The sequence below is a fragment of the Antennarius striatus genome, chromosome 4 (genome assembly GCF_040054535.1).
Source record: "Antennarius striatus isolate MH-2024 chromosome 4, ASM4005453v1, whole genome shotgun sequence".
Taxonomy (NCBI): domain Eukaryota; kingdom Metazoa; phylum Chordata; class Actinopteri; order Lophiiformes; family Antennariidae; genus Antennarius; species Antennarius striatus.
The window spans coordinates 11,235,908-11,262,701 of NC_090779.1; the positions used below are offsets into that span (position 1 = coordinate 11,235,908).

A 26,794-nucleotide genomic window follows, 5' to 3' on the forward strand; every position below is an offset into this window, starting at 1 on the left:
ATCTCATTTCTCCACAACATAAGCACACAGAAAAACAGAAAGAGGGGAAAAAACACATTTAATTTGGATGTTGTTGCCTAGATCACTTTATATCAAGTCATCCCTGACCCCAATGTGGTGCACTCTGTGACATTGCCTGGGAACAGAGCTGTGTCATTGCTGGCCATTGGGTCACAGAGGGGTGGCAGATCATTCCTACTGGATATGAGGGTGAGCTTGGGTTTTAACATTGCCCAGGGATGGCATCGTTGCCAGCAGCCGTGAACACAATCACCGGGGCGGGAAAGTTGAGAATGCCAGGCCTCTGGCTGGCTGGTGAGAAGGCTTACACCACAGTGAAATTGGGGGCAGTCAGAAGTGTGAAGAGCATTAACCTTCACAGACATGTGTAGGGCAGACATCATTTTCATAAGAGTACATTGAGATAGTGTGTTGCAGGGGGAATTGCAGTCTTGCAATTGCATAGGACTAAATCACAAGAAACTGTTGGCTGTATGTGCATTTACACCCACTTCCTTTCAGTGGCTTCTTACAGTTTTATTTTAGTGGACCTCTGGAAACAATGCAGCACAGAAACACTCATGAAACATATGGATTGCTGCTTCAAATTAGGTAACTATTACAAAACTATTCTCATGTCATACAACATATGTACATGAAAGTGTCAAATTGGCATCAATTTAAATTACAATTTGATTTAAGTATGTGCATTTGCAAATTTGTATCATAATTTAGATAGAGTTTAATGGACTTTAACTCACCAGATCTGGGTTGGAGTTGGCCTTCCCTGCAGAGAGCTGGTAGTACTGCCATCCAAGGAGCAGGAGGAGGAAGAGGGGCAGCATGAAAAGCTCCCAGTACCACACCGTCACCAGGAAGATCTGAGAGAACAAGACAAGACAGTTTAAAGCAAAACCCATCAAACTAAAAGACCCAGCCTTCAAATCTCAGCAAGCCTGCTCCCAAAACAAAATATTTTAATGGATTCAACCACATCCTAAATCTCATGGCAAGCACTCCAGACTGTAAAGCCTCTGTGATTTACAGACAATGGCAAAAGATTTTACTCATAGCGGTTTGAAAGTAACAGACATTCAGGGACAACTTTTAATATCTTGAAATCCTATTTATATACACCAATAACACTGTGCTGGCAGAACGTCTTAGTGCAGAACAGAAAGTATGACATAGATAGACACGGCATGCTGTCTTTTAACTAGCACATAAAATCCTCTTAAATATGATGGCAGTGAGGCTGTCTGGCGACACGCATATGGCAACTGGGGAAGCATTTGCAACATTTACCCCCTCCGTGGCGATGATACTGAGAAAGGCCAAGACCCCTGGTAGAAATAAGATGGATCACACTGAATGAGTAATCCCTCATAATTCTGTAAAGGAGTAGAGCTAAGCACATTGCACAACACCCACCGCATTTCGCAGCAGAGCACTAATTGGACGGCTGCATTTAAACCCATTTAGTGACAGCCTAATGAGTTTGTCTCCAACTGAAATGATCAGAAATGTGTGAGGAGGATCACACCAGCAGGAGGACAGGATGGGATTAAAAACACACCGCAGAGCACCTTGAATCTTACAAACTATTATAGCGTAATTATGTGTCATATAGATCCAACATATTGTCTGATTTATTCACCCCAGACACCTTCCACAAAAGTAAAGTCAAACATTTTCATTCTTCAACAGTTACATTCTTTCCAGATTGTTAACTTTTCTGAGGTGTTCATTTAAAAACACCGTGTATAAGTGCTATGATGGCACCGCTGTGCAATCTAGGCTCGAAGAGCTGGAGGCTGATCAGAGTATGAACAATATGTTCGCGTTAAGCCTGAGACAGGATGTGAAGCATTGGGGCCTTCAGGCCTCGATAGCAGGCCTGTAAACAGCAGACTGCTCCTGTCACAGCAACCTCACAGACTGTGTGCTTGTTGCTCTGGGGGGCAGTCTACCTACTGCCACACCAGGCTCAGGTTCAAACGGCCACCGGGGAAACGTGAACCATGAGTAATGCAGACAACGCCGTGGCCTGACCGCCCCAGGCTTCACCAATGCACCGCTCATTATCCTTCCATGTAACCTGGGTGAGGGTAGATGAGCTGGGTCTGGCAGAAATACAGCAAGTTCACCAGGAAATATAGAAATTAACAATAAGTTATTATTCATTTGAATTACCTATGCCGTAAAACCTAGAGCTGGTAAACAATGAATATGCATGATTTGCAGAGGTAGCTGCAGTAAATCTTCTCACTGTTATGAATAACCTATGTCATGTGTCACCTCAGTTCCCATGAGGCAATTCAAAAGCAATGCTCCCCTCACCCCAGAGGAATACAGCTGGACAGGTAGCTTGTCGTATTTCCAGTATTCTTCATAAAAAAGAAAAAGTAAAGAGGAGGAAATGTGCCTGAAAACTGACATGAGCCCAGCAGGAATGTTGAACCTCCTTGCCCTCCCTGCAAAAGCTGCTGCATTAACCACTAAAGTCTAATTGCTTGGTCTCTGTCTTCCTCTGCAAGTCAACAGAGGGAGCCAATTCATTTCCACCCAGGGAGTCGGCAGAGAGAATCTGTCACAGGTATTCATAATCGCCCACTAATGCAAATTTCCGCTCACCGCGTTCTGGCTCAGTGGACAAGATAAAAGCCTACAGAAATACAATGCCTCATGTCTAAACTGAGTGCTTAAATGAGGGTATAAACCAAAACTGTCAGAAATATCTCTTCAATTCCTCCCTCATGGTGTGTCAGCCCATGTGTTCAGGATTTACATGCTTTTTTAACACTAATAAAGACGAAGCAGGGAAACATCTGGGAAAACCTCTCAGATTCCTTCACTCAGGTGCACAGACTGAGACTTCGCCGTCAGATATCCCACGGTAATGAGCAGAGGCAGGACTATACCGTCCCTGTGTCTCTTCACAATCTCTAGAGTTTATTTGAAATGGAGACAGAGCTAATTCCCCACTAAGTGGTTTATGTTTTATTAGCGAGCAGCTGAGTGACTAAAGGACATGTTGGACAAAGTGAAAACTTTCAGGCGTGGGGGTAGATTTGTGTAAAAAAATAATCCGCATTTTAATTGCCAACAAAGATAGTGTCCATTTCAGTCATAAACACCAGGCTGCCTATGTTTTCACCCGTCAACAAATTAGGCGTGACAAGCAAAAACCTTTTACTTTTTTTTTAACATGGAAATGCTGATGTTGAACAAATGGTAAAACAATTATTTATTTTAACAAAAAAGAAGATAAAGCGACAAACAAAAGCACTGGAGGTGATAATTAATGATGTAACCGAGCATTTAGGTTTACACGCGGCAGAATTGGATAACAAACGACTTGTAATTGAACAAGTGTTAGTATATATGTCTGGGAGGAGAGGCTCTAATGTAGAAACCCTCCCTTGACAAACACCATTTAGCTGAAAAATGTCTGTATGATTATGCACGGAGTGCCTAGGGAGGAAAAAAAGAATGAATTAATAAAACTATTAGCACAGGGTGGAGGAGATGATGGAGATGCACTCTCCTTAGCCACCTGTAAGCACTTGGAGAAGGGGGCAACCCTGGGCAGAGCAATTCTGCCAGCGGGGTTAAGAACAGCCTGACAGATTTGTTTTATAGTGCCATTAATATGACTCTACTAAATGCATTCTGCGCCTTCTCATGCAGATCCCCTGGCCAGCAGAATCCAGCACCTAATAATAAAGCACTCAGCGATTAAAAGTGTGAATAAAATAACTTTAAGCTGAGCAAGCATGGCAGCTCCCACCACCCACACACTCCCAGGAGAGGGAGAAGGGATCATAACAGGAACAAAGGGACAAAGACACCCTCTATAAGAGTCTCTAGCATCCTGTAAATTGATTAACAGCGGAGGGGGTGGCCCAGTCTACCAATTCAAACGACTGACGACTGGCAGACAGACCAGACTGCAAGGCTGCCAAATACTCTCCTTATCCACTACAGTAGACAATTGACCGCTAACATAGACTTCACATCAGTATAACTTATAACACTGTTGATGAGCCAAACAATGTCACGGCAGATAGGGCGACATAACATTACTGTTCTGTACACAGAAACCCCCCCCCCCCCCCAAAAAAACCCCACTGCCAACTGAAAACACACACACACAAAACTTTTCTGCATGTTTTAAAGGTATGAATTTCAAAAGTACTGTTTTAAGAGTGTGTTGCATCAAAAAAAACAACAACAACCATATTTAGTCTTGGCCATACCTTCACTGTTTAAATTCAATTGCACTCCGATTGAAAAGCTAAACAAAGCAAGGAGAGAGCCAGCCAGCATTATGAGGGTCAGTCATGCAAGGCTGTGGATGGATGCCAGATTACGTGAACATATACTGAAAGAGTTTAACAAGGTGCACTGAAGGCAGCAGGATTTGTGTGTGTGTGTGTGTGTGTGTGTGTGTGTGTGTGTGTGTGTGTGTGTGTGTGTGTGTGTGTGTGTGTGTGTGTGTGTGCGTGCGTGCGTGCGCGCACAGGCATATGTGCATTGTCGTGAGTGGAGACGGAATATGCATATGACTGTAAAAAAATATGCATATACAAAAAATAGGTAAGTCATTTTATCATCTTCACTCTGAGATCTTATTTCTTTGGCTGCAATCAATGATAGTAAAATTAATCTGCATTACTTCTTCAAAAAAAAGAGACAGATTAGCAGTGAATCAAAGGTACACATAGCAGCCCACCTCAAGCAGGTCTTTTCGAGCCGGGCTGAAAATGAGCCGGGCTGAGGGCTTAAGTTGGGGAGAGGAGCGGCCGGCTTTAAAGTAGCTGTAAATGCAGAGCAATGAGACATGTAATTTGTGTTGAGCTTGGGCCAGTATGGGGACAGGCTTTCCGGGGGGTGTCGTAGGCAGAGGAAGCACAGATAAGATTTCTCTTCAGGGCAGGTAGAGTGTGTGGGTAGCTATGGTGCTCTGAGCTAACACTGAATAAATATTTCACATATGCTCAGCTCAAGTCTTATCGACTGGGGAGAGAGTAAAAGAGTATGAAGGGGAGAAAGAGAGAAAGGCTTTATGTGAGTGAGTGAAATAAAGCTGGGGAATATTGAGCACCTTTACATCATTGGTATCTGTTCTGGAGAGCAATGTAAATTACATTTAAATTAAATTACACAAAATATAAAATAAATTTGTCTTCGCTGTAATTCAATTACTCCAGTTAAAAGGGTAATCTTACTCTTTGATTAGCCTTTAAGTATTATTGTTACTTTGTCATCGCTTAGTAAAAAAATAATTATAATACAATTAAAGCACAAATTTAAATAATAAGAATATAGCTAAATAAAGTGCCAAATATTAAATTCTTTGGTTGCTTGCAAAATTGAAAAACACATCTAAGTGATTAATTTAGTCTTTAAATTGTATCCTATTTTTAACAGAAAGCTTAACTTAATAAACTGATGAGCCACAGTGAGGATAGAGCAAAACAACTCTGAGGAAGCCTAGCCATGCGCGGCTATGAATTAGTATTAGCTCATGAGTCCAGCTCTGACTGTTGTATCACTGACTGTCTGACACATGCCAGGGCCAGAGTAGCACCAGTACGAGGCTGGAGCAGGGCACTCAGTCGGGGCTCCGTGGTGCCTGTCAGGGTGGCTACACTGACCCTGCACTCGGCTCTGGCCACTAGTGTTTAATCCATGTCGGGAGCGTTAACACTGAGTGACCTCCCGGGTGACAGATCTGCCATTTGAGCCTTTTTCCCTGAGGAGGTGGGGAGGGAGTGTCATGGACTCTCTGCCTGTCAGCTCAACTCACATGCATGTTAACGTACCGGGGCAGAGACCAGTCCCAGAACAGCCACGCACGAGGGTGACTAGGTCGCCGACTGGCCTGCCTTGGGAGGGGCGTCCTTTGTGACTAGGAAGGTGACAAGTATGTTAAGTTCACCTATGATGATAGAGATGGTAAACGCAAAGCATACTTCAATTCGAAAGAACACAAGTATAATATGAAGCCGATTACAAGAACAACAGCTGCACTGATAAAAATTTGTTTTCTCAGCTAGCAACACTTGACTTGTTTGTGTTTAAAAGTTGCTTTGTGCTGGGTAATAATGTTAAATAGCAACAATGATGAGTTTGGCAACTTTAAATTGAATCATACGTGTTCTCTAAACTGACATCCGTACCCTTAAACATATAAAAATGGGATCAATTTCACACCTCTAATGAAGCGAATATAGCAGGAGAAAACTTATTAATCCCACTAATAAGGGAGCATGCTTCAAGGTTACATGCTGCATTCAGCCAACCTCTAGAGCTGTCAAGAGACACACAGCTTCCAGAGCAGCTAAATAATAACACTGTGTTAAATCAGAAGGCACTGCTGAGCACTTTACAAATAGCCACAGCTTACAATTTAATAATTAATACATCTCAGAATAAAAACCAGAAATACACACCTCACTGTCACTGTCATCATTTTTTTCCTCCTACTAGATACATTCCCACTGCGCAGTCAGTGAGAACTTCTACTGCTGAGGAGTTGGAGAGTGTAACCCCCCCATGAGAATGAAGGAACCCACTCTTGTAAGGCCTGCAACTTTTTCTAACAGACAAAACAAATGCAAAGCAGAAACAAGGAGACAATTCACAGGCGTACAGGCGGCTTGCTGTTCTCACAAAAGCTTGGCTATACAAGTTAACCACACACAGGCAGATCCAAGACTCACAAAGCTTCTCATTTTAAGGGACAGTGTTAACAAGAACAATTATGACAACTCTGATTATGGCTTTGATCTGGGCCGGTCTGGTGTTAATGGCCTCGGTAGCTCTGGCTCTGTACAGGAGGTCTCCTGAGACCTTTGGAGCCAGATCTGACCCAGTCCTGCCCTCTTTCAGGGAGACGATGATTCTCTCAGCTCCCCAAAAAAGTGCCCACTGCAGCTGCCAAGAGTGTTTACAGCTGCATCGCATCAAACATTCATCAAATGCCATCTTTACAGTGTGTGATGTGAGGCAATCAGCATTTCACAGGCTGTCAAATGATGTCTAAAGCGGTTGCTAGCTGGCAGTGTCAAAAAGAAAATGGTTCAAATACCCACAGAAGGTGTACAGGTTTCTTTCTAGTCCTAACTCCTGACAGATGAGGTACCTCATATGTTAAAATATTAACTCAGCTTAAATACTTAAAGTGGTCTAATGACAGCAAAGCTCAAAATCAGCTTTCAAGTGAAAATGATCCTTTCGCTTTCTTAAAAAAAAAAAAAAACTTTCATCCATTTCATCAAAATCAAAACTGTTCTCAACTTCAAACTTGTGAAGCAGATTAATTTGGCCAGCTAATGCTCATTTAGCTTCCCTCCCTCCATTCTTTGTGGAAGAAACTTGTGTCTCATGGTCTAATGCACAGAATGGAGGATTTCACTCCAAGTTGTTCCCATAAATGGTTCCAGTCCAAAAAAAAAAAAAAGTAGCTGATCTTTTCTGGGCCTTGTTCACCTTTCCAGTAGTGCTCTAGCTCCATCTACAGGTCACATTCTTGTTTGCAGAGAAGAACTCTGGGTGACCCTTCTGCAGTCACTGTTGATGTATAGCACATTCATCTCGCTCACTTAGTGAACAGCACATCTAAAGGCTGTTATTTTATGAAGATTTTAGTTGTCATATTATTTCTCTCTCAGAGAATGGAAGATGCTGTTGACAAACTCTTGAAAAGTGCAGATTCAAGGCTCATTAATGCAGCATAAACAAAAGGAGACAAAAAAATCCTAATTTCTTGTTTCCATTTCCATTCACTGATGACAATGCTTAAAGAGATTCTACAAAACCTAAATGTGTGAGATGAGGTTTGTTTCATCTTCCCCTTCTTTGTATTTGATTACTAAAATAGAAAAACTATCATCAAATGGTGAAAACCTGAAGGTGAAATCAAACAGTATCCAATATTTGACTACAAAACCAATGTATGTGTGAGTGCACGTGTCAACAATGATATGCACATTTTACAGCTTCCTGTCACACATTTAGTAACAGCATGAAACTAAATAAACCATCAATATTAAATCTTAAATCTATATGTGCAGCCTTCTGATTGCCACTCAGCAAAGAAACCTACCTTAATACAAACAAAAATGACTTCTACGGAAAAAAAAAAGGGAATAACTGTTTTATCCCATTTCTATTCACTTGGTTAACCTGAAATGGAGCAGCAATCCCTCATGCAAAATTTGAATACCTTACACTCTATACACCAACAACCACTTCATAATGCATACATGAATCTACATAAACAGGATACAAATGTAGACTGCATGCGGTGTGGAGGTCAGAAAATTGGTCTGTGGGACTGAGTGATATAATGGCTGAGTATTCCTGGTAAAGCACTATGCGAGCGTCCCGCAGTCCCAGTAGAAACCACAGCAGCGGTAATGCATTACAGGATGTATATGGTGTAAAAGGGTAGGACTGGTCTGCCTGCTTGATAAATAATATATTGTAATGTATATTAAAGCTCGACCAACCACTGCAGCATTTCCTACCAGCATACCCAGAGCAGCCCTGCACTGCCTGCCGCTGTAGAAAAGAGCAAACACTAGTGGTATAATTATGCACATCTGAGAGGCAAGCAGAGGCCATCTGTCAATGTCTGAATCAGTTACCTTATTACCACTGCCTAAAGATATATAATAAGATAGGAGTGGGAGCTGCTTTCATTAAGGCACATGGTGGCATGTGGCTTCAGACAGTTCCCTACACTAACTTAATTGTAATGATGACTTTGGGAAGGAGTGGCTGTACAGGGGCTATGGTCGGGGTGAACAGGAGGACTGGTGTGGGCAGTGATGTGGCTCTAGTCCTGTCTTGATAGTCAGTGAAGACCTCACTGTTGCCCTAACTTACTGTCTGACAGTGGTGCAACATCAGAGTTTTACTATCAGACAAGTTAAATATATATACACATCAGATGCATATTTTGCATATTTTAATATAAATCCAGAGCATACAATAAATCAATGAAAAAGGGAACTTTTCACTTGTTGAACTCTTTGTCTGGTGAGTGGATGATGAATAGACGGCAACTGACTCGCTGTTTGGGCAATTCCGCCCATGCGCCTTCAACACTTGCGCTATTTGAAGCACACCTCATGGCAGACAGAGGCATACGCTGACTACTCTGTCTGCTTTTAAAAACATCCACCGGTGAGCTGTTTCAAATAATAAGAAACAAATGGTTACACTATCTTTTTCACAAGAATTACCATCTTCACTGAACTGTTGGCGTTGACGCACAAACACCAAAAAATAGATTGGAAACCACAAAAGTACAGTAACAATGATGATCATGATGAAAACAGCAAATCTTTTCACGTGGTTCTGAGATCTCTATTTGTGTACCACAATCCTTAACAGCAGGTGGAGTAGGAGAGGAAATGAAAGATTAAGAGTGCTTGGTGAGGATCTAATTATAGGTGGAAGGAGATGGTCTCATTCAGCTGACCTGTCACCTGTCAGCCTGCCTATCCTCCTGCTCTTCTGGCCACATCCCTGCCTCCAAGTCTCCTGCTATCTGTCTCCAGAGACGACACTCTTTCCCAACTGTCTTTCTCTGCTCCAACTTTTTTTTTTTTTTTTTTACCAGATAGTAAGCATGCTTCCCACTCTATCCTCATTTATCCGCCCGTATTGTTCTCTGTCTTCCTGTCTGTGTGTCTGCCTGCCTGTCTTGCTGTTGTAAAGGCTGTGATACATTGAGCCTGGCCATTGCCTGGGGGGATTTGCACCTCAGGATCAGTGAGAAAGGCTTATAGAATACAGCAGGTATGAATTCCATGTCATTCTGAGACAGAGCAGGCAGAAGAAAGGCGGTGAAAGGATAGTTCTTCACACACCCTGTCTGTGACCGCTTCCTCACCCTGACACGGTGCTGGCAGGGCTTTCATGGCAAGTGTACACTCTTAATCATGACATTACATGTGCTGTACTTAGGGGGATTCACAGGGTGATTTTAGATTATTTAAGCTTAGGACCTTAGATCACATACCCTCATTAAAAACAGCTAAACAGAGACATTTAAAAAAGGTTCAAATCTCAGAGGCAAACTGTCATTCCTTCACCTGTAGAGGCTGAGACTGTGATCCTCCTTACACTGTCCCCCGGGTTAGCAGGCTTTGCTAAGAAGTCAGATGTACAAACGCTCAAACCAAACCCCTTCAAATACACTCTAATGTCATCAGAACCGAGAGAAAGCCAAGTGGGGTTTGATTTAAAGGATAAAGCACATCCATCACATACGTTAGGGATAAAAACAAAAGTCAACCACTGTTTTCATGGGAAAAAGACTAGCAGAGAGAAAATGGCTAAACCAAAGATTTTCCTCAGAATCTAATTCACATAAAATGAAAGAGTTAAAACCGGGCTGCAGTGAAATGGGACAAAACTCGTTGGCCCCAAGGCTTACAGAGAGTTCATTAACGTGAGGCAATGACTTACCAGAAAGGCTATTAGACTCCTTTGCGTGCTCTCCCATTGAAAACAGCTTTTAATGTACTGTAACGTGTACAGAACTGCTGTGCTGATTTTTCGAACCCGATATATATTCTGGGCAAGAACCTAATGGGAAATAATTGTAACAAAACGCGAGTTAGTATCATTTGATACTGGAATAAATGGTAGTGACTTGCAATTCCGTGAGGTTGAATTAGTTTTACAATCCCTTATTTGCTACTTGCGAAGTTGCATTTTTTTAAAGCCCATTAAACTAATTACTTTGACTATGACCGATCCAAACTACGGTCGGGTGTAGCACTGAGGCTACTTGAACTCCTCACATCCTACTATAGTTGTGATGTGAGGACATCACCTAGAGGTACCTTTTTTGCTCCGTTTGTTAAATTTAGATTAAAAAAAACTTTAGAGACGTAACCTTTTTGGAGAACTTTAGGTTTTCTTCTATTAATTTTGTCTCCTTTGGTTTGAAGGTTTTGAGACCAGCTCTGACCTAGGACAAAAAGAAAAATAACAATTCAGTTCAACAAGTTATTACGTTACACCTGAAAATATTTCGTTTGATTCTTACTCGGTTATAGATAACGTCCAGGACCAGCGTGATGGTTCCTCTTGATACACCACCTATCAAATCTTCTTTCTTCAAAACCAAAGATATCTCCTCCCCATTGTTAACCTTTTAGGATTGCAAGCATTTGTATTTTTATAACAGATATTACATGTGAGACCTTTAGAAGGAATGTGATTGATGATCGTGTAAGAGCTCACAGTCAATAATGGAACAGCCACTTTCCCCAAAAAATTTGGTGTTTTGTCTCCATTTTCATCTAAGACAGTCAACTCAATGATATCATGCATGTCCTTAATTGGGCTGTAATATAAGAATATTACATATAATAATAAAACATAATATTCATATTCACAGCAGATGTATTTTTTCCCAAGATGTTCTTACAATGTGAAGGCTTTGCTCCACTCCGGATTGACAGACTTGTAGACCGTATGAGTTTGGAGTTTGCAGTTCCCGAGTTCAACAACACAAAAGGAGTTGCTTTTTCCTGCAAACAACAAAGTGCTTGAGTTTTAGAAAAGGCTAAGACCATGAGAACAGAAGCCTGAGAGGTCATTTGTTTTTAGAGGTTACCATTGAGGTCAGTTGCAGGAAGATCATTTGCCTTTATAACCTTGACCTGAAGGAACCCAATCTCCTCCATACACTTGTATGAGTTCTTTAAGCTCTGAATAAAGGAGAATAAAAAAACATTGAAAAAATATACCTCTACATTTCACAATTTTAGTCATGCTATCAAGTGCTAATTAGTAAATCAGCTGATGCTAGGACCATTAACGCTCTCTAAGTGTTAATATCTTAAGAATCTCTTCACATAGAAATGCACTAAAAACAAACTAAAACACAAAAAAAATCTTACAAATTTCTGCAAAATTTCATCCTTCTCAACTGGCTTCTCCAGGGTAGCTGTTTCAATGTCAGAAATGGAGACTCCCCAGCAGGGCCTCAAGGTGGCCAGAAACACCAGCCTGCCCTTTCCTGGGTTCAGTACGTGAGTGTAGAGCTGGCTCTCATTAAGTGGAAGTCTCGACAGGTCAATCTCAAACCTGAGACACCAAACAAAAATAGCTCCATCGAAACACATACAGCCATTTAGTTCTGTGATGGGGACCATGTGGGGAAAATTAACACTATCCACCAAAAAATACTCACATCCCCCAGGATTCCTCGCCCTTCCTCCCTCTCTTACAGCACATCTCCACCTGCAAAGGTTCCTGGTTATCTTCAAACTGATTGAAGTCAAACTGTTCTCTCCACTGGGGATTGGTCTGAATGCAAAGGTTCTGGGGGCAGCAAAGACACGGTTTCAGCACATACAGTAACAGAGACCGCACACACACACACGAACACACACACACACGAACACACACACACACACACACACACACACACACACACACACACACATACAGTAAATACTTTGATATAATGTCGGGTTTAATGCATTATCAGACTGAGTGAGTCCTGCATGACAGGTGGATTAAGTCTTCCTTCAATTCAACCAGAACGAGGCAGGAGAGGAGAAAGAGAGGTGTAGTGTGTGTGCATGCTTCTCTATTTGTGTGTGCTTGTATGTGTACACCTCAGTAGCCACTCTGGGATTGTAAACACTGACAGCTTCCAATTAGAATCAGCTTTGTCCAACAAACAAACAAGCAGAGAGGAATAAGAGACGAGAGCAGAGAGGTTTACAAAGAAATAACACGACAATACAAGACAAGTGCACCACGGAATTGTCGAGGGGGGGAGGCCAACAAGTACAGGCAGATGAGCAGGGCATGCTGGGTATGCAAATGAAGGCAATGAAGCACCCAACACCCGAAGCACATAGAGAAGTGAGTGGCAGCTTTGCCCAGTATAATGAGCTACCTCTGCCATGGCCCAGTGAATCAAGGTGGAGGTGAGTCACAGACAGACACCTGCTGAGAGGAAGAAGCGGGGAAGCAGGAGATAAGGGCCGGGGCAAAGATTTGAAGTTTAAAGAGCAGACATAAAAAAGAGAGGAGCATGACAATGGAAACTGTTGGAAAAGTGGGATAACGGAGAGACTTTTGAAAAAAAAAAAAAAATCCAACCTTGCTCTTGTACTTCTGTTCATTGAGGCGGAAACGGACGTAAACGTCCCCATGGCCACACTGCGGCAGGTTCTGTCCCTCCACCAAGGTGATACCGAGCACCCCAGTCCACATCTGACTCTTCAGCTGATTCTTCAGCGCTTCGACTGGCCGCTGCGCCGGCGTGGCCTGGTTCTGCTGCTGGACAAAGGTGCAGACCAACAGATAATGTAGCGTCTGTGGAGCTCTGCGAGCCCACCTCTTTAACCTGCTCCTGCCTCAACCTGGCACCTCATCATGTTCACAGAGTGCACGAAAGTAGCACAAAGGTTTACACTATACAGCACAGTTCTGTGTTGGAACATATTAGCACATCTCCACTGACAGGTGAGCCACACCATGGAAGCTCCTGGAGAGAGGGACGTCAGCGAGCAGCCAGATGTCTCTGGCTGTGACAGTCCCACTCATCACTGGCTCTCAGACTGAGTGTGGAGAGGCAGGACACTTGGCAAACTGCACCAAGAGACAGCAGGCAGCAGTGAGTAATGATGCAAACCACACAGTTCTCTCATCAGCATATTAGACATACATGCAGCATGTATGGGTAGCATCAAAGCTTAATGCATACTGGCAAATTCAATCAAGCTACATTTCGCTGGAAGAAGAATACATGTTTTCTGCTAAAGTGAAACTGGGAAACCAAAAAAACGTGGTGCATTAATGAAAACTTTGGAAAGCAAGGACAAAGCCAGCAAATAATCCACCCCCCCTGCTGTGTGTCACAGAGGGAGTGAGACAGAGAGGCCTTGATTCGTTTCCATGTTAGAGTTCCCGTGAGGCCGGTCGGTGATAGGCCAGGGCTGTAAAAACAAACAGCAGAGAGGTTGCGTAGGGCTGACTGTAATTAAAGAGCAGGACCGGAGTCTGCTCTAGCCTCTTTGATTGCCCGGCTCCTTCCACTGCCCCGGCGACGACGCTTCAAACGGCCCCCCCTCTACAACTCCCCTGCCACTGCCGGCCCCCTCCTCTTCACTACGGGGTCACAACCCACATTGCCACCCAATCCGGAGGGGATCAAAGCACATCTCAGGGACCTGAATTAACATGGAATACCACAGGCACAGCCCTATAAATATCAGCCCCTTCAAAAGAAGAGGAACAGAGGGAGTGGAGGAGCAATATAAAACAGACCTCAGCCAAGTCATCCCAAGTGTTTATCTTGGACACATTTCTATCTCAGCGGCCAATAAAACAATTCCACTTAACTGTAAGTGGCCCCTAAAGAGAATCTATTCCTGGTCCTAAAAGGGCTGTGCGATTGCTTCCATATGGTGGGACAGCATGGGGACAAGCACAATGAGCTCAGACCCGGGTCCATTTGGCTGGTACCTTAGCACTGTCCATCCACAGCTGTGATATTACATACTAACATCTGGGTTATTGCCTGCTATGCCTGAGAATTATCAGCGTTGCCGATCTTAGGCATCCCATACTGGCAACATGCCTCGATTAGTAGAGCCCCCCCCCCCCCGCGCTTCTCCCATACGGCCCCCTTCTGTTTGAAACACTATCACACAGCAGAGTTTTTACTTAGGCACTTGCCATTCCCCGTGTCTGTGGCAGTAACACAGAGGGAGAAAAACGATGTTCTAAAAGAGGGGGAGTAGAGCTGTAAGAGCCGGGTTTTTCGGCACTTCCAGGATAGGTGTTAAATGGAATAAGATATTGTTCGTTTGTCAAAAATGAAATGGGAAAAATGGCATTGTTACATTGTTAAATTAGCACTGAGATTTAGGCAGCGGAACATTGTGAACAGTCCCATCACACATTTTTGTCTCCCTTTGAGTATCTTTAACCATCTGTAGTGGATAACCAACAATGTGTATAAAAATGGCTTGATTCCTTTCTCATCTAATCTCAAATTGAGAATGTGTACTGGACCATCAAGAGACTGAACAGTGGCAGATGTAGTGACTACATAGGTGTGAATACAAACCCACTCACTGCAGTGTGAGTCCCAAACAGCAATGCTCCTATTTCACTCTGAATCTAATTACAGCAGCAATATATTGAAAGCCACTTGAGAGGAGATGGAACTTTGTTTACTACAAAACAAACGCGGCTGTATAATACTTATCGAAGGGCTCTTTCATGACAATATATTCAGTCAATATTATTATTTTGGTTTGAACAGAAAGCAATACTGTCCCATAATTTTTTCATAGTAAGGGATAACACTGAATATAATAATGTATTGCAAAAAAGGTTTGGTATGATACCACAAAAGGCTGTGCTGAATCCAAGGTTACATGTGGAAGCCTAAGTCCTGATCATACCCCTCATTATTTGTTGTACCATAATACAGTGAGCTACTGCCCCCTAGTGGCTTTGATCAGCATAACTGTGAGCACCCTATTGCAAATGCCTAAGTTGAACAAACACTAACACTACTGGCTTTTCGTGCCAAATTTGTAAATTCAGGATAAAATTAAATGAAACGATAACATTAAAAAAAGAGAAAACCGTACTTTATTCTTCTTTTGTGGCCATCTCTAGGGAAAAAAAAGAATAACAAGAATCAATTAAAACAAATTTGAGACAGACCTGCATGAAAAAATACCTCTCATATTAGAAATACACTTACAGGGCCTCTTTTGATTGTGGCATCTCTAAACATCAAGCGAACATCAACCAAAATAACTCCCATGTCATCTTCTTTACCTTTTGGATCACTGACATGCAACTCCATATCATACGTTCTGTGAACAGGCAGACGGAACATGTAAATTAAAAAACTGATGACCACTAACATATAACCTTATGATGAAGTACTCCCAAAGATGAGAAATATATTCCTTACTTATATAATTCGAGATTTTTCAGGGAAATAAAGCTGGAACCCATGGATTCATCAGCTGTCCGATTTTTGTCATAGATCTAAAACAATGTTAGAGACTCTATTAGGATCATGAGACCACAGAAAACCCTTGCAACATGTTAAAATAGGATGTAAATAATGCTCACCCGCAGTTCTATGGGATGCTCTCTGTCTCGAAGAGGATGAGAGAAGGACTCGTTCCATCGTGGATTCAGGCTTTTATAAACCACTTTGCTTTTATAGAACACTTTTCCTTCAATTTTAAACTTCACATAAGGATCACTGGTACCTACATTCCAATAGGAGCAGAGGAAAAAAATGCAGGAAATTGAACCACACTTGATGATAATTTAAGTGATACAAGTACAACCATAATGTGAACAGTTTCAGGGCATTTTATTGGATGCATATTATTTAATGCAAGCTATATTTGCTTCGCACGGAAAATACTGCTTCTTAATGATGATTATAAAAACACACACACATGATTCACCGTTGGTGGATGTCTGAGAAACTGTCGAATGCGTGGAGGACGTGCAACCTACTCATGGCAAGGACAGAAGGATGTAGCTATTTAATTGTAAAAGAGTAGAAACACTCGCACAAATGAGGCAACCAAAACCAAGATCCTGAAGCAACCAGTGTTAATCTCCCAAGCCTGTTAAGAAAGTGTGTGTGTGAGTGGGGTGGGGGTGTGGGACTCTTTGTTTCTGCAATTGCATGCAGATTGGCTAAAAAAATGAAAGACAGTCCCATGCCTTGATTTGTATAGGGGAATAAAGGGGTGCTTGAGCGAGCCTGCAGGGAGGCTTGAATCACATGACAAAGGCCCTGTGGGGATGGGCTGTCAGGCCTGTCAGCTCCCCACTCCAAATGAACATCTCGCAAAGGCAAGTAGGACCCACAGCAGCTCCACCCTGCCAGCCTGTGACAGGGAAACCTCCAGGCAACTTGACAGGAGGAGAATGTGGCAGCTAGCAGGGAGAAATGCTCTGGCATAACTGAGAACGGTGACGATGGAAATTAATGGGAAAAGAAGAGGAGGACAAAAACTAAGTAGTGGGGGCTGGTGTCGTGGATCTTTTCAGAATATGTAATGATAATGTATGCCATCGCACAGCCTTTGGCATGGTGTTTATTGTTGGACAAACACCAAAGAGAAGGGGTGTGTCAGAGATTGCATCATCATGGTGTCATCTTGTCACGAAAAGTAAGGACTCAATACCAAAAAGAAGAGCACAGTCACTGGGAAGGAAAAAGTTATTTACATGAAGAAAGCAGTTTAAAAAGAAAAGTGTGTGTGTGTGTGTGTGTGTGTGTGTGTGTGTGTGTGTGTGTGTGTGTGTGTGTGTGTGTGTGTGTGTGTGTGTGTGTGTGTGTGTGTGTGAGAGAGTGTGTGTGTGTGTGAGAGTGTGTGTGTGAGTGAGTAAAAATAGACTGACAGCTAAATAGAGAGACAGACAGACATTACATTTTACATTAAGGTAAACTAAGTAAATGTTTAAAAACTGCCGGACCATACATTCGTTTTGTCAAAATTTGTGTTTCCATTTCTGGCCACTTGATGGCACTGTTTTCCCAAAGCAATCCAGGACCTCAAGGAAAAGTAAAGATTGAAGAAATGGTCTTTCTCCGTTTGTCAGTCAAAAGAACATTGTCAAAAGTGCATTCACCTTTGGAATCTTAACCTAAATGTGTTCATACCCAAACCACTTCGCAAAGTTACTGCTTCAATTTGCACATAGATTTGAGAATGAACAGTTGCAAACAAATTATCAAAATTTAGTTGTTTCATTATAATTATAATAAATGTGGTCCTTTAAAATGTAACATTTTTTCAAAAATTATTCTTCGATATGATCGTACAGTTGTTGACTGAATGAGAGAAAGTTATATTTAAAATCTTTTATAGCCTTTATACTTTGCGTACCATCAGTTACTCAAGCATCAGGTACACCAGTACTGTTTTATATGATAATTTCTTGGCTCTTACTCATCAAGCAGCATAATTCTGGTCATCTGTGCACATAAACACTTGACAAGAGATGTCATCCTTACAAATAAACAATGGTCTGAACTGAATATAGCCCATCTAGTTTTTATAGAGGACAGTGCATTCTCTTTTTCAACACCCGTCTGTTACAGAGCAAGATGAACAAGATATGCAAGCTTAGCATTAGCTGTGTTTTATTGAGGACATGCCCCGTAAACAATGACCACCTCACCTTAACTGCATTCCCTTAGTATGTATTGAGAACTGTGAAATGCCATCTCACAATCCAAGACTAAAACCAATGCAGTCACAGACTGCAACATCCCATGACACCCCTGAATTCAAAATTTACCCTGACTTACTTGCATAGGTCAAAGATCAGAGCTAGTGCTCTGACCTACTGTCATTGATCAAAACACTAGCTTTGATCTATGGTCTTACTTACACCGGCCCTCTCCCTCGTCTTTCTATCTTATCCAGTTCCTGAGTGTACAAAAGTTGAAATTTGACCTTGACCTAGCTTTCTCAAGGTCAAGGTCATCATCTCATTTTCATCCCCTTTGCCGTCCAAGTATGTGCTTTTTATTTCATCTTTCTATCTGAAACAGTTGCAAACGTATTTGGTGGACTAACTAACGGACGAATGAACGAACAAACAAACGAACACTGACAATTACAATTCATCACCGCTTTGAAGCGGGATGTAATACGATGATTTTGTTTCAGGAATTTCTACAACAACAGTTTAATGTTAGCTTATAAAGAGCTAGTTATTATATTTATTATCTATATTACTTTCTGTCCAAAACATTCTTAGTATTTGCTCTGATTCATTGTTGTTTTGATGATATGTACTGTTATTGTGAATATTTACCGTGGACCACTCTGGAAATACTCATAATTTTAATTTTAATTAATTTTAATTTGACTTTACTGATCCCAGTAGGGAAATTATTAGTTTAAATTATTAAACTATAAATTATTAGTTTACACTTTATGTGTTATCCTCAGAATTTATATGTGCGTGTACTTTTTACATCTATTTTTTTTTACTCAGTGAATCCAAACCCATGCTCTACGGTGAAGTCGACTTATTGACTGCATACGTTATTGTGCAGTGACTTGCAGTCATGTGACCTACCTGAGCGCTTGTGTCTGACGACCAGGTTCTTTCCCTGCTTCAGAGTGATATTGAGGAGGTATCTCTGGGCCGCAATAGGAATTTGGACATCAGGGTCTGATGTAACATTAAACTGTGGAGAAACACTCACATTTATAGGCTGTTTTCACCAGATGATTGTCATGTCAACGTGAGCCCGCAGTCAGAGGAGGAGGAGTACTCACAGAGTAATCCAGAGGATCAGTCCCATTTCCAGCATCAAACTCACACTGATCCTTGGACAGCTGTGTAGAAGATGATTATAGATTTACAAAAAAAATTATTTACAAAAAATTATACATTTACAAAAAAACATTAACACTCCAAACAAAAGAGATATGAATATATGTGTACCATCCTGCAGGTGACATGATATTTATGACTGTTACACCTCACTCTTGGGTGATCTTGGCTGCATTCTGTTGCCTGTATCATTTGTCCCTTTCCTCCTCCATCTTGCTTACATTTAAATATGAATCACATCATCCTGTTTCTTACACATTTGACCAAAATGGGCATGTTTTTCTGTGAGCAGGAGGAATAGGTCAGCGGTGCCATTCAGTTGTGTGATTTAAGGATTGGCTTCATATTGTGGCTTGTAGAGTTGTCTTGTGTGCAGTTCAAGCATTCTTGGTATTGCCTTGAGTGTATACAAGACTAGTTCCAAGGTCAGCAGTCACGAGGTGTTGCTTTACCAGTCTGCCAGGGAGTGTTTTTTGGACTGTGCAATTTGTAGTTTGACCTGAACATACGGCCTTGAACACACTATTATCCCATATACTTGAAAAAGAAAATAATTAGTATGTCCTCCCCCCAATGTCTATGAGTGATTGAAATTGAAGTACACATTTTGAACCAGTGTGTTGCAAACTACTATTTTGTATTTTTAAGGGTGGGGCCGATTTCAGAATTCATTCACCATCTTGTTTGATTGCTTTTGCTTGTAACAAAAAATCATTCTGAAGTATGTTTCTTATCTGTGCTGGGGTGTTGTGAAGATGTAAAGGTGTAATACTGTCTCCAATGAAATGAAATGGGCTTAATCAGTTCAAAACAAACTGAAAGAATCCCTCTTGAAGTCATAGAGAATGTAGGGAACACCTTCCTCTCAACATTTAGAAATGTAAATATGTGGATGTATATTGGCTCAAGGCCAAGGGGGTTTCACAATGTAGTGCATCTGTAACTAGTAACACAGGTTTTCCAGGGGTGTTTGTTTGTGTGTGCGCATATGCGTACATTACCGGCCAGGTATCTATGCAACAGTTCTAGTTGTTCATATGTAAAATTGCTCTAAGTCTATCTGGTATCAAGTAATACTGGTAACATATTTTCATTTATCATACATAAATTACTACATTCCCCCACTTCTTCTTGACTACATAATTAAGTCCTGCGTCAATGTAATTGACAGTGTTCGTTCGTCCGTCCGTTCGTTAGTCTGCCAAATATCTTCACAACCGTTGCAGAGAAAATTGAAACAAAAAGCACATTACTCGGGAAAACTTTACCCTGAGAAAAGTAGGTTAAGGTCAAATGTCAACTTTTGTATACTCAGGAACTAGATAAGATATAAAGACGAGGGAGGCCAGTAGGTCAGAGCACTTGCTTTGATCTTTGACCTATGCAAGGAGGTCAGGGTAAAATTTTGAATTCAGGGGTGTCGCGGGACTGCCTTGTTTTCGAATTGGATCTTGCCTACTTTCTTCCATTCCTGAAGCACTTTTATCTTTAGGCTTTAAAATGCAGAAATAACACCATTTGAATGTAACGGCAAAAGCATTATAGAAAACTAGTATTTTGACATCTGAACAAAAATCATGTGATGTTCTTGCTGTTCATGTTATGAAATACACCAACTGACTAACCTCTGCTAATTCATCCATGGTCTCCGCAGACTGAGCTTTCTCAAGCAAGGCCTCTTCCATCGACAAATCTTTTGTGAAAAGGGGATAACAGGATTCTTGGTCAAGTCCCTCTGAGTCTTCTGTCCAGAACATGTTGATTTGATCCTTGTTAGGAGTGTCACAGCTGGAATCCTGAGGGCTGCCATCGGTACCCTCCAAAGGAGTACCCGCAGTATCTAATGTCAGAGACAATCTGTCTGCAGGAGCTTTTTTAGTTACTGGTGGAGTTCCTTTGTCAGAAGATGGGTTTTTTTGTTCAAATATTACGGTCTTTTTTTCTGTGTAAGGACCCACTTGTTCTCCAAATGAGCTTACCCTGTTCAGTGCTGCAGAAATGCTGTTTAAATGTGCTCTTTCTAATTGGGTATCTTTACTATTGAAACCATCTCTTTCTACAATATCTGGTTTTGGTGAGTAGACAACTGGGTTAGTATAAATGGTTCTTGGCACAGGAACAGGATCATAGTTAAAGTTTGGCACATTACTAAAGGTTTTTTTATCCACTTGTGCATACAATCCTTCATTAGTTATGTTTATCTTGTTTCCTGATGCTGAATTAATTGCATCAATTTCCTCATAAAGCCTCTGTATCCCTTCTGGTGCACTTATTCTATACATGGCTGTAGTTGCGGTATCGGTGTGAACTCTACGTCTGGGTTGTGGGACTGGGTCATTCAGCTTTTCAGTCATAATGAGTCCATCGTAGTTGGAGCCACTTGCAATGGAATCTGTATCACTCAAACCAGGTGAGATGCCAAAGAACAGGGCTTCAGAAGCATTCGATGACATGGAGTTGTCAAAACTCAATGCTTCATCCGACTCAGGTCTCAGATCTGGTACAGATATACTGCGCCGATAGGCTAGCTTCTTCCCCTGTTTAGCAGCTGCCTTTTTACGTGGCTTCTTCATGTGGAGTAGCTTAGGTTTCAGGCGAAAGTTGTCGAAGAAAGTCCTTTTCTTGACCTCCATCCTAGGTGATACACAAAAAAAAAGATTTATTTTTTTTGTCAGTTTTAAAGGTGACAGAAGGTGACAACATGCAATCTGTGAAGATGAATTAACGGCAAATTAAACACCTGAGGGGAACGTGGGAACTAGGAAATAGAAATGCATCTCTATTACCATGTCCGTCTATAGAAACTAATAAAAGAGATCACTGAATTAACCGCAGGCTACATTATCATAGAAAAATCTTCCAATAGAACTGAGGTTGAATATCTAACCTCAAAAACCCCTCTGAATTGATTAAATAAATCACTTTACATGTTTTCAGAGGTATTCCTTTGTAATTAGGAGAACTAGCTCGTACTCTACCTGTCTTCTTGAATTTTCCTGATCAGGTTGTCAAAGCCACACGCTGAATCTGTATCCACTAAGAGAAACTGAACGTCACAGAAGCAACTTGTCTGAGAAAAGAAGGAAGTGTGTCTGTGGGGGGTGTGACGAGTGCGTGGAGTATGCTCCTCCTCAGCCTCGAAGACAATTGATTGGCAGAGATGTTCAACTGGGTGAAACTGGCCATACTGGTCTTACAAGTTGAGTATCAGTGACTTCAAGAATGTCAAACTGGGACTTCAGTCCTCCTGGCCATTCACAGTATCGCTTCAGGAATGTTGTTTAAGAAACTAAACAATATATAAATATATTTAGAAAATTTACCAGGACAATAAATTTGACGATGCACTGAAACTATACTCAACAAAAATATAGACGTAACAGTTTTGTTTTTGCTCCCATTTTTCATGAGATGGACTTAAAGATCTATAATTCATTCCAGATACACATTACCATTTCTCTCAAACATTGTTCACAAATCTGTCTAAATGTGTGATAGTGAGCACTTCTGCTCACTCTCACAGTGTGATAGTGAGCGGATAGTGACATCATGACATCATGATTAGTGCACAGGTGTACCTTATACTGCCCACAATAAAAGGCTGCTCTGAAATGTGCAGTTTTGTCTCACAGCAAAATGCCAGATGCCACAAGCATTGAGAGAGCGTGCAATTGGCATGCTGACAGCAGGAATGTCAACCAGATCTGTTGCTCGTGCATTGAATGTTCATTTCTCCACCATAAGCCGTCTCCGAAGGCGTTTCAGAGAATATGGCAGTACATCCAACCAGCCTCACAACCGCAGACCACGTGTAACCACACCAGCCCAGGACCTCCACATCCAGCAGGTTCACCTCCAAGATCGTCTGAGACCAGCCACTCAGACAGCTGCTGAAACAAATGGTTTGCATAACCAAACAATTTCTGCACAAACTGTCAGAAACCATCTCAGGGAAGCTCAACTGCATGCTCGTCGTCCTCATTGGAGTTTTGCCTGACTCTAGATTGTCGCCGTAACAGACTTCACTGGGCAAATGCTCACATTCGATGGTGTCTGGTACATTGGAGAGGTGTTCTCTTAACAGATGAATCTCGGTTTACATTGTTCAGGGCAGATGGCAGACAGTGTGTGTGGCGTCGTGTGGGTGAGCACTTTGCTGATGTCAATGCTGTGGATCGAGTGGCCAATGGTGGTGGTGGGGTCATGGTATGGGCAGGCATCTGTTATGGACGGAGAACACAGGTGCATTTTATTGATGGCATTTTGAATGCACAGAGATACCGTGATGAGATCCTGAGGCCCATTGTTGTGCCATACATCCATGAACATCACCTCATGTTTCAGCAAGATAATGGATGGCCCCATGTTGCAAGGATCTGTACACAATTCTTGGAAGCTGAAAATGTCCCAGTTCTTGCATGGCCAGCATACTCACTGGACATGTCACACATTGAGCATGTTTGGGACGTGCTTGACTGGCGTATACGACAGCGTGTACCAGTTTCCACTAATATCCGGCAACTTCGCACAGCCATTGAAGAGGAGTGGACCAACATTCCACAGGCCACAATTGACAATCTGATAAACTCTATGCGAAGAATATGTGTTGCACTGCATGAGGCTGGTTCTGAGTCTCCAGACCCCCCAATAAAGCACAAAAAACCTGCACATTTCAGGATGGCCTTTTATTGTGGGCAGTATAAGGTACACCTGTGCACTGATCATGATGTCAGATCAGCATCTTGATGTGGCACACCTGTGAGGTGGGATGGATTATCTCAGCAAAGCAAAAGTGCTCACTATCACACATTTTAGACAGATTTGTGAACAACGTTTGAGAGAAATGGTAATATTGTGTATCTGGAATGATTTATAGATCTTTAAATCCATCTCATGAAAAATGGGAGCAAAAACAAAAGTGTTGCGTTTATGTTTTTGTTGAGTGTATTTTGAAACAGCTTCTCTTAAGAATAGAAGTTTAAGTAATAGCTTCTAATTTTTAACTATCATTTAAGAATGGAAGTGTTAAGAATAAGTTTTTATTTTCTGTCCTGCCTGTCGGTTTGTTTATTGTAGATTTGAATATTTTAGCACCTGTATGTGCTGGTGAGGCCTTTTGTCTCTTTTAGAGCTTCCATTTCTCGTAATATGTGTTTGCTTACGGGTCAAAGTATTTGAAAAAAAAAATTATGGCATAATCTAGCATAATTCTACAACTGTCCTTCTTATCTGACCAAAATACTGCTGATGGATTCCACAACATGATTGAGACATGAAATGCTGGCTGTTCATTTTATCTCATCCCTGATCATCAGCATGGATCTGGCACAAGGCGGCTGCCTTGTCATACCAAACTCCATTTATTCCACACAGTCCCGTATTTGTTTACACTGGAACATGGTTTAGCCTAAGCTCGTCAGAAGTGAGCATTTGTGTTTGCAACGTCTAAACTATAGCTTTCTGTCCACATTAGCCGACGTGCCAATAGACCCACTAGTGTTCACTCTCTTTCTGCTGGTCTGAGCCGAACCGTAGAGACTATATGACAACAGATGTGTCTGAGTCTGGACTGATTCTCGTTCAATATTTGCTGAGGTCTTAAGGAGATCAGGCCCGCATGAAAGAACCCCAACTTGGCTCAAACTTAAAAGGCAGAGCTGGAGATCTGAACAGGGCAAGCCCTTATGGCAGGTGGCTGTCGCCCTTCTTCTCACTCAACTCAAACAGCCCAAAACCCTGCTTGGTTACTCTAGGCAGGCACACTGGACCAGTTCCAGTCTGCAGCACAGCTGGTCCAAAGGATTGGAAGCCAAAAACATGCACTTAGGGGCAAACATTGTGGGCGATGCACATGCCAGCTTTCACACTAGAAGCCACCATGAAAGATGCAGATCGTCAGAAACACAGCTGACCTAAAACCACACATTGTCTTCCAGGGTTTTAAAAATGTTGCAAGTCAATTTAGTTTATTCCTTTTTTTTTACACTGTAAACAGTAGACTTGGCAATAAAGCATTCAAAATTAAACTTAAGCAACCATATGTGACTACTGAACAGTTCTAAACCAAATGTTCTGTTGCTAATGATGGAGGAAAATGTTCACAGCATTTACAGTACTCTGAATGTTTCTGTATAGACAGCCAGTAAAAACCTAAATGATGTGAAAATGATTTCCATTCACATGATAACCTAAAATCAATTATGAGCGGGTAATTTATTTTATTTAAAATAAGAAAACATTTAATGCTTCTTCAGGTACTTAATCCCAACAGGTTAAATTAATGGCCACATTAGGATTAGCTAACGCTAAAGGTTAATATTTGCTTCTTTTACGTCTTTCTGGAAAATCAACAAAAATCTGGAGGGTTTTCCTGGATAAAGGTTAATTTAAGTTTTTTTAAATTTATTAATTAAGGCGTGTACTAAATTACCCTCAACACAGGCAAGCGCCTGTCCAGCTCCCTCTAAATACTGTGTGACAGCGCCTCCTGGTGGGAGAACTGAAGACCTGCACCATTAAAGTGAATGATCACCTGAACAAACACTATACAGCATCAAGTGTCACGTCTCTGGACTATTATAATCCTGTTTGTTTTCCGGTCAGTAACTTTTCATGTTATTTCAGATTCGGTCCCACTTGCAATCAGTTAATTCCTGCCTTCCCTTCATTCACCTGCTACTACTCCCCTAATCAGCCACCAGTATTCATATACCCAGCTCAGCCCTCAGTACTCTGCCAGATTGATTAGTGTTTGCCCTGACTCTCCAGCCCTTGGTTCCTGCTGGTTATCTTGATTCCTGTTACTGACCCAGCCTGTTTCCTGGACTCTGCCTTTCGTCGGCCCCTTTTGGATTTGTTTTTCTGGTTTATTTGAATGCCTTTTTGTGTATGAACTGCCTGATTTTAGACTCTGCCTGTTTGTTTGCTGTCCGCCTGACTCGTCTGCTGTTTGGACTGATTACCTGGTATCTGACCCCTGCTTGTCCTATAAAATCTGTTTTTGGACTTGACCCACCTGCTTCACTGTCGTGGTTTTGGGTCCTCACCACCAGTCTTGTTCGAGCCGTGACATCAAGTTACAGCTGAGGCATAACCTCACAGTCAAACTTTCAAATAACTATCCTTTTACGTCCCAGTGGCTGATTATTTACATACTCTGGTTTTCATCCAAAACATTTACTAGTTTGTAAAATAAAAAAGAGTTATGCTACTACTACTATGACTAATATTACTAATGATAATAATAATAATAATAATAATAATAGAAATATTCCTAATAATCAGCGTATGTAAATACATGTGAATTTTGTTTTAAATCTAGCTGCAATAAGGCACAAGCCACTGTCTTATTATGCTAGTCCCAAGCCTGGATAAATACAGAGGGTTGTGTTAG

General features: G+C 41.6%; 1 protein-coding gene across 3 annotated transcripts in view; it reads right to left on the minus strand.

Annotated features, from left to right (window-relative positions):
* mctp2a (multiple C2 domains, transmembrane 2a) overlaps positions 1–22,447 on the minus strand; it is a 32,389-nt gene extending 9,942 nt beyond the window's left edge. For 2 of the 3 annotated variants that reach the window (XM_068314118.1, XM_068314116.1), the window contains exons 1-18: positions 22,380–22,447; positions 21,027–22,035; positions 19,344–19,403; positions 19,141–19,252; positions 16,153–16,295; positions 15,989–16,065; positions 15,773–15,887; positions 15,657–15,680; positions 13,150–13,329; positions 12,227–12,357; positions 11,934–12,120; positions 11,648–11,741; positions 11,459–11,561; positions 11,272–11,374; positions 11,075–11,179; positions 10,922–10,996; positions 10,489–10,608; positions 762–881 (exon numbers count right to left, since the gene is read on the minus strand). In XM_068314118.1, the coding sequence (XP_068170219.1) occupies positions 762–881; positions 10,489–10,608; positions 10,922–10,996; positions 11,075–11,179; positions 11,272–11,374; positions 11,459–11,561; positions 11,648–11,741; positions 11,934–12,120; positions 12,227–12,357; positions 13,150–13,329; positions 15,657–15,680; positions 15,773–15,887; positions 15,989–16,065; positions 16,153–16,295; positions 19,141–19,252; positions 19,344–19,403; positions 21,027–22,034 (2,757 nt within the window). In that variant the 5' untranslated portion in view covers position 22,035; positions 22,380–22,447. The remainder of the gene's footprint in view (positions 1–761; positions 882–10,488; positions 10,609–10,921; positions 10,997–11,074; positions 11,180–11,271; positions 11,375–11,458; positions 11,562–11,647; positions 11,742–11,933; positions 12,121–12,226; positions 12,358–13,149; positions 13,330–15,656; positions 15,681–15,772; positions 15,888–15,988; positions 16,066–16,152; positions 16,296–19,140; positions 19,253–19,343; positions 19,404–21,026; positions 22,036–22,379) is intronic. The other variant, XM_068314117.1, reaches the window with a different exon arrangement.
* Positions 22,448–26,794: the final 4,347 nt, after the last annotated feature.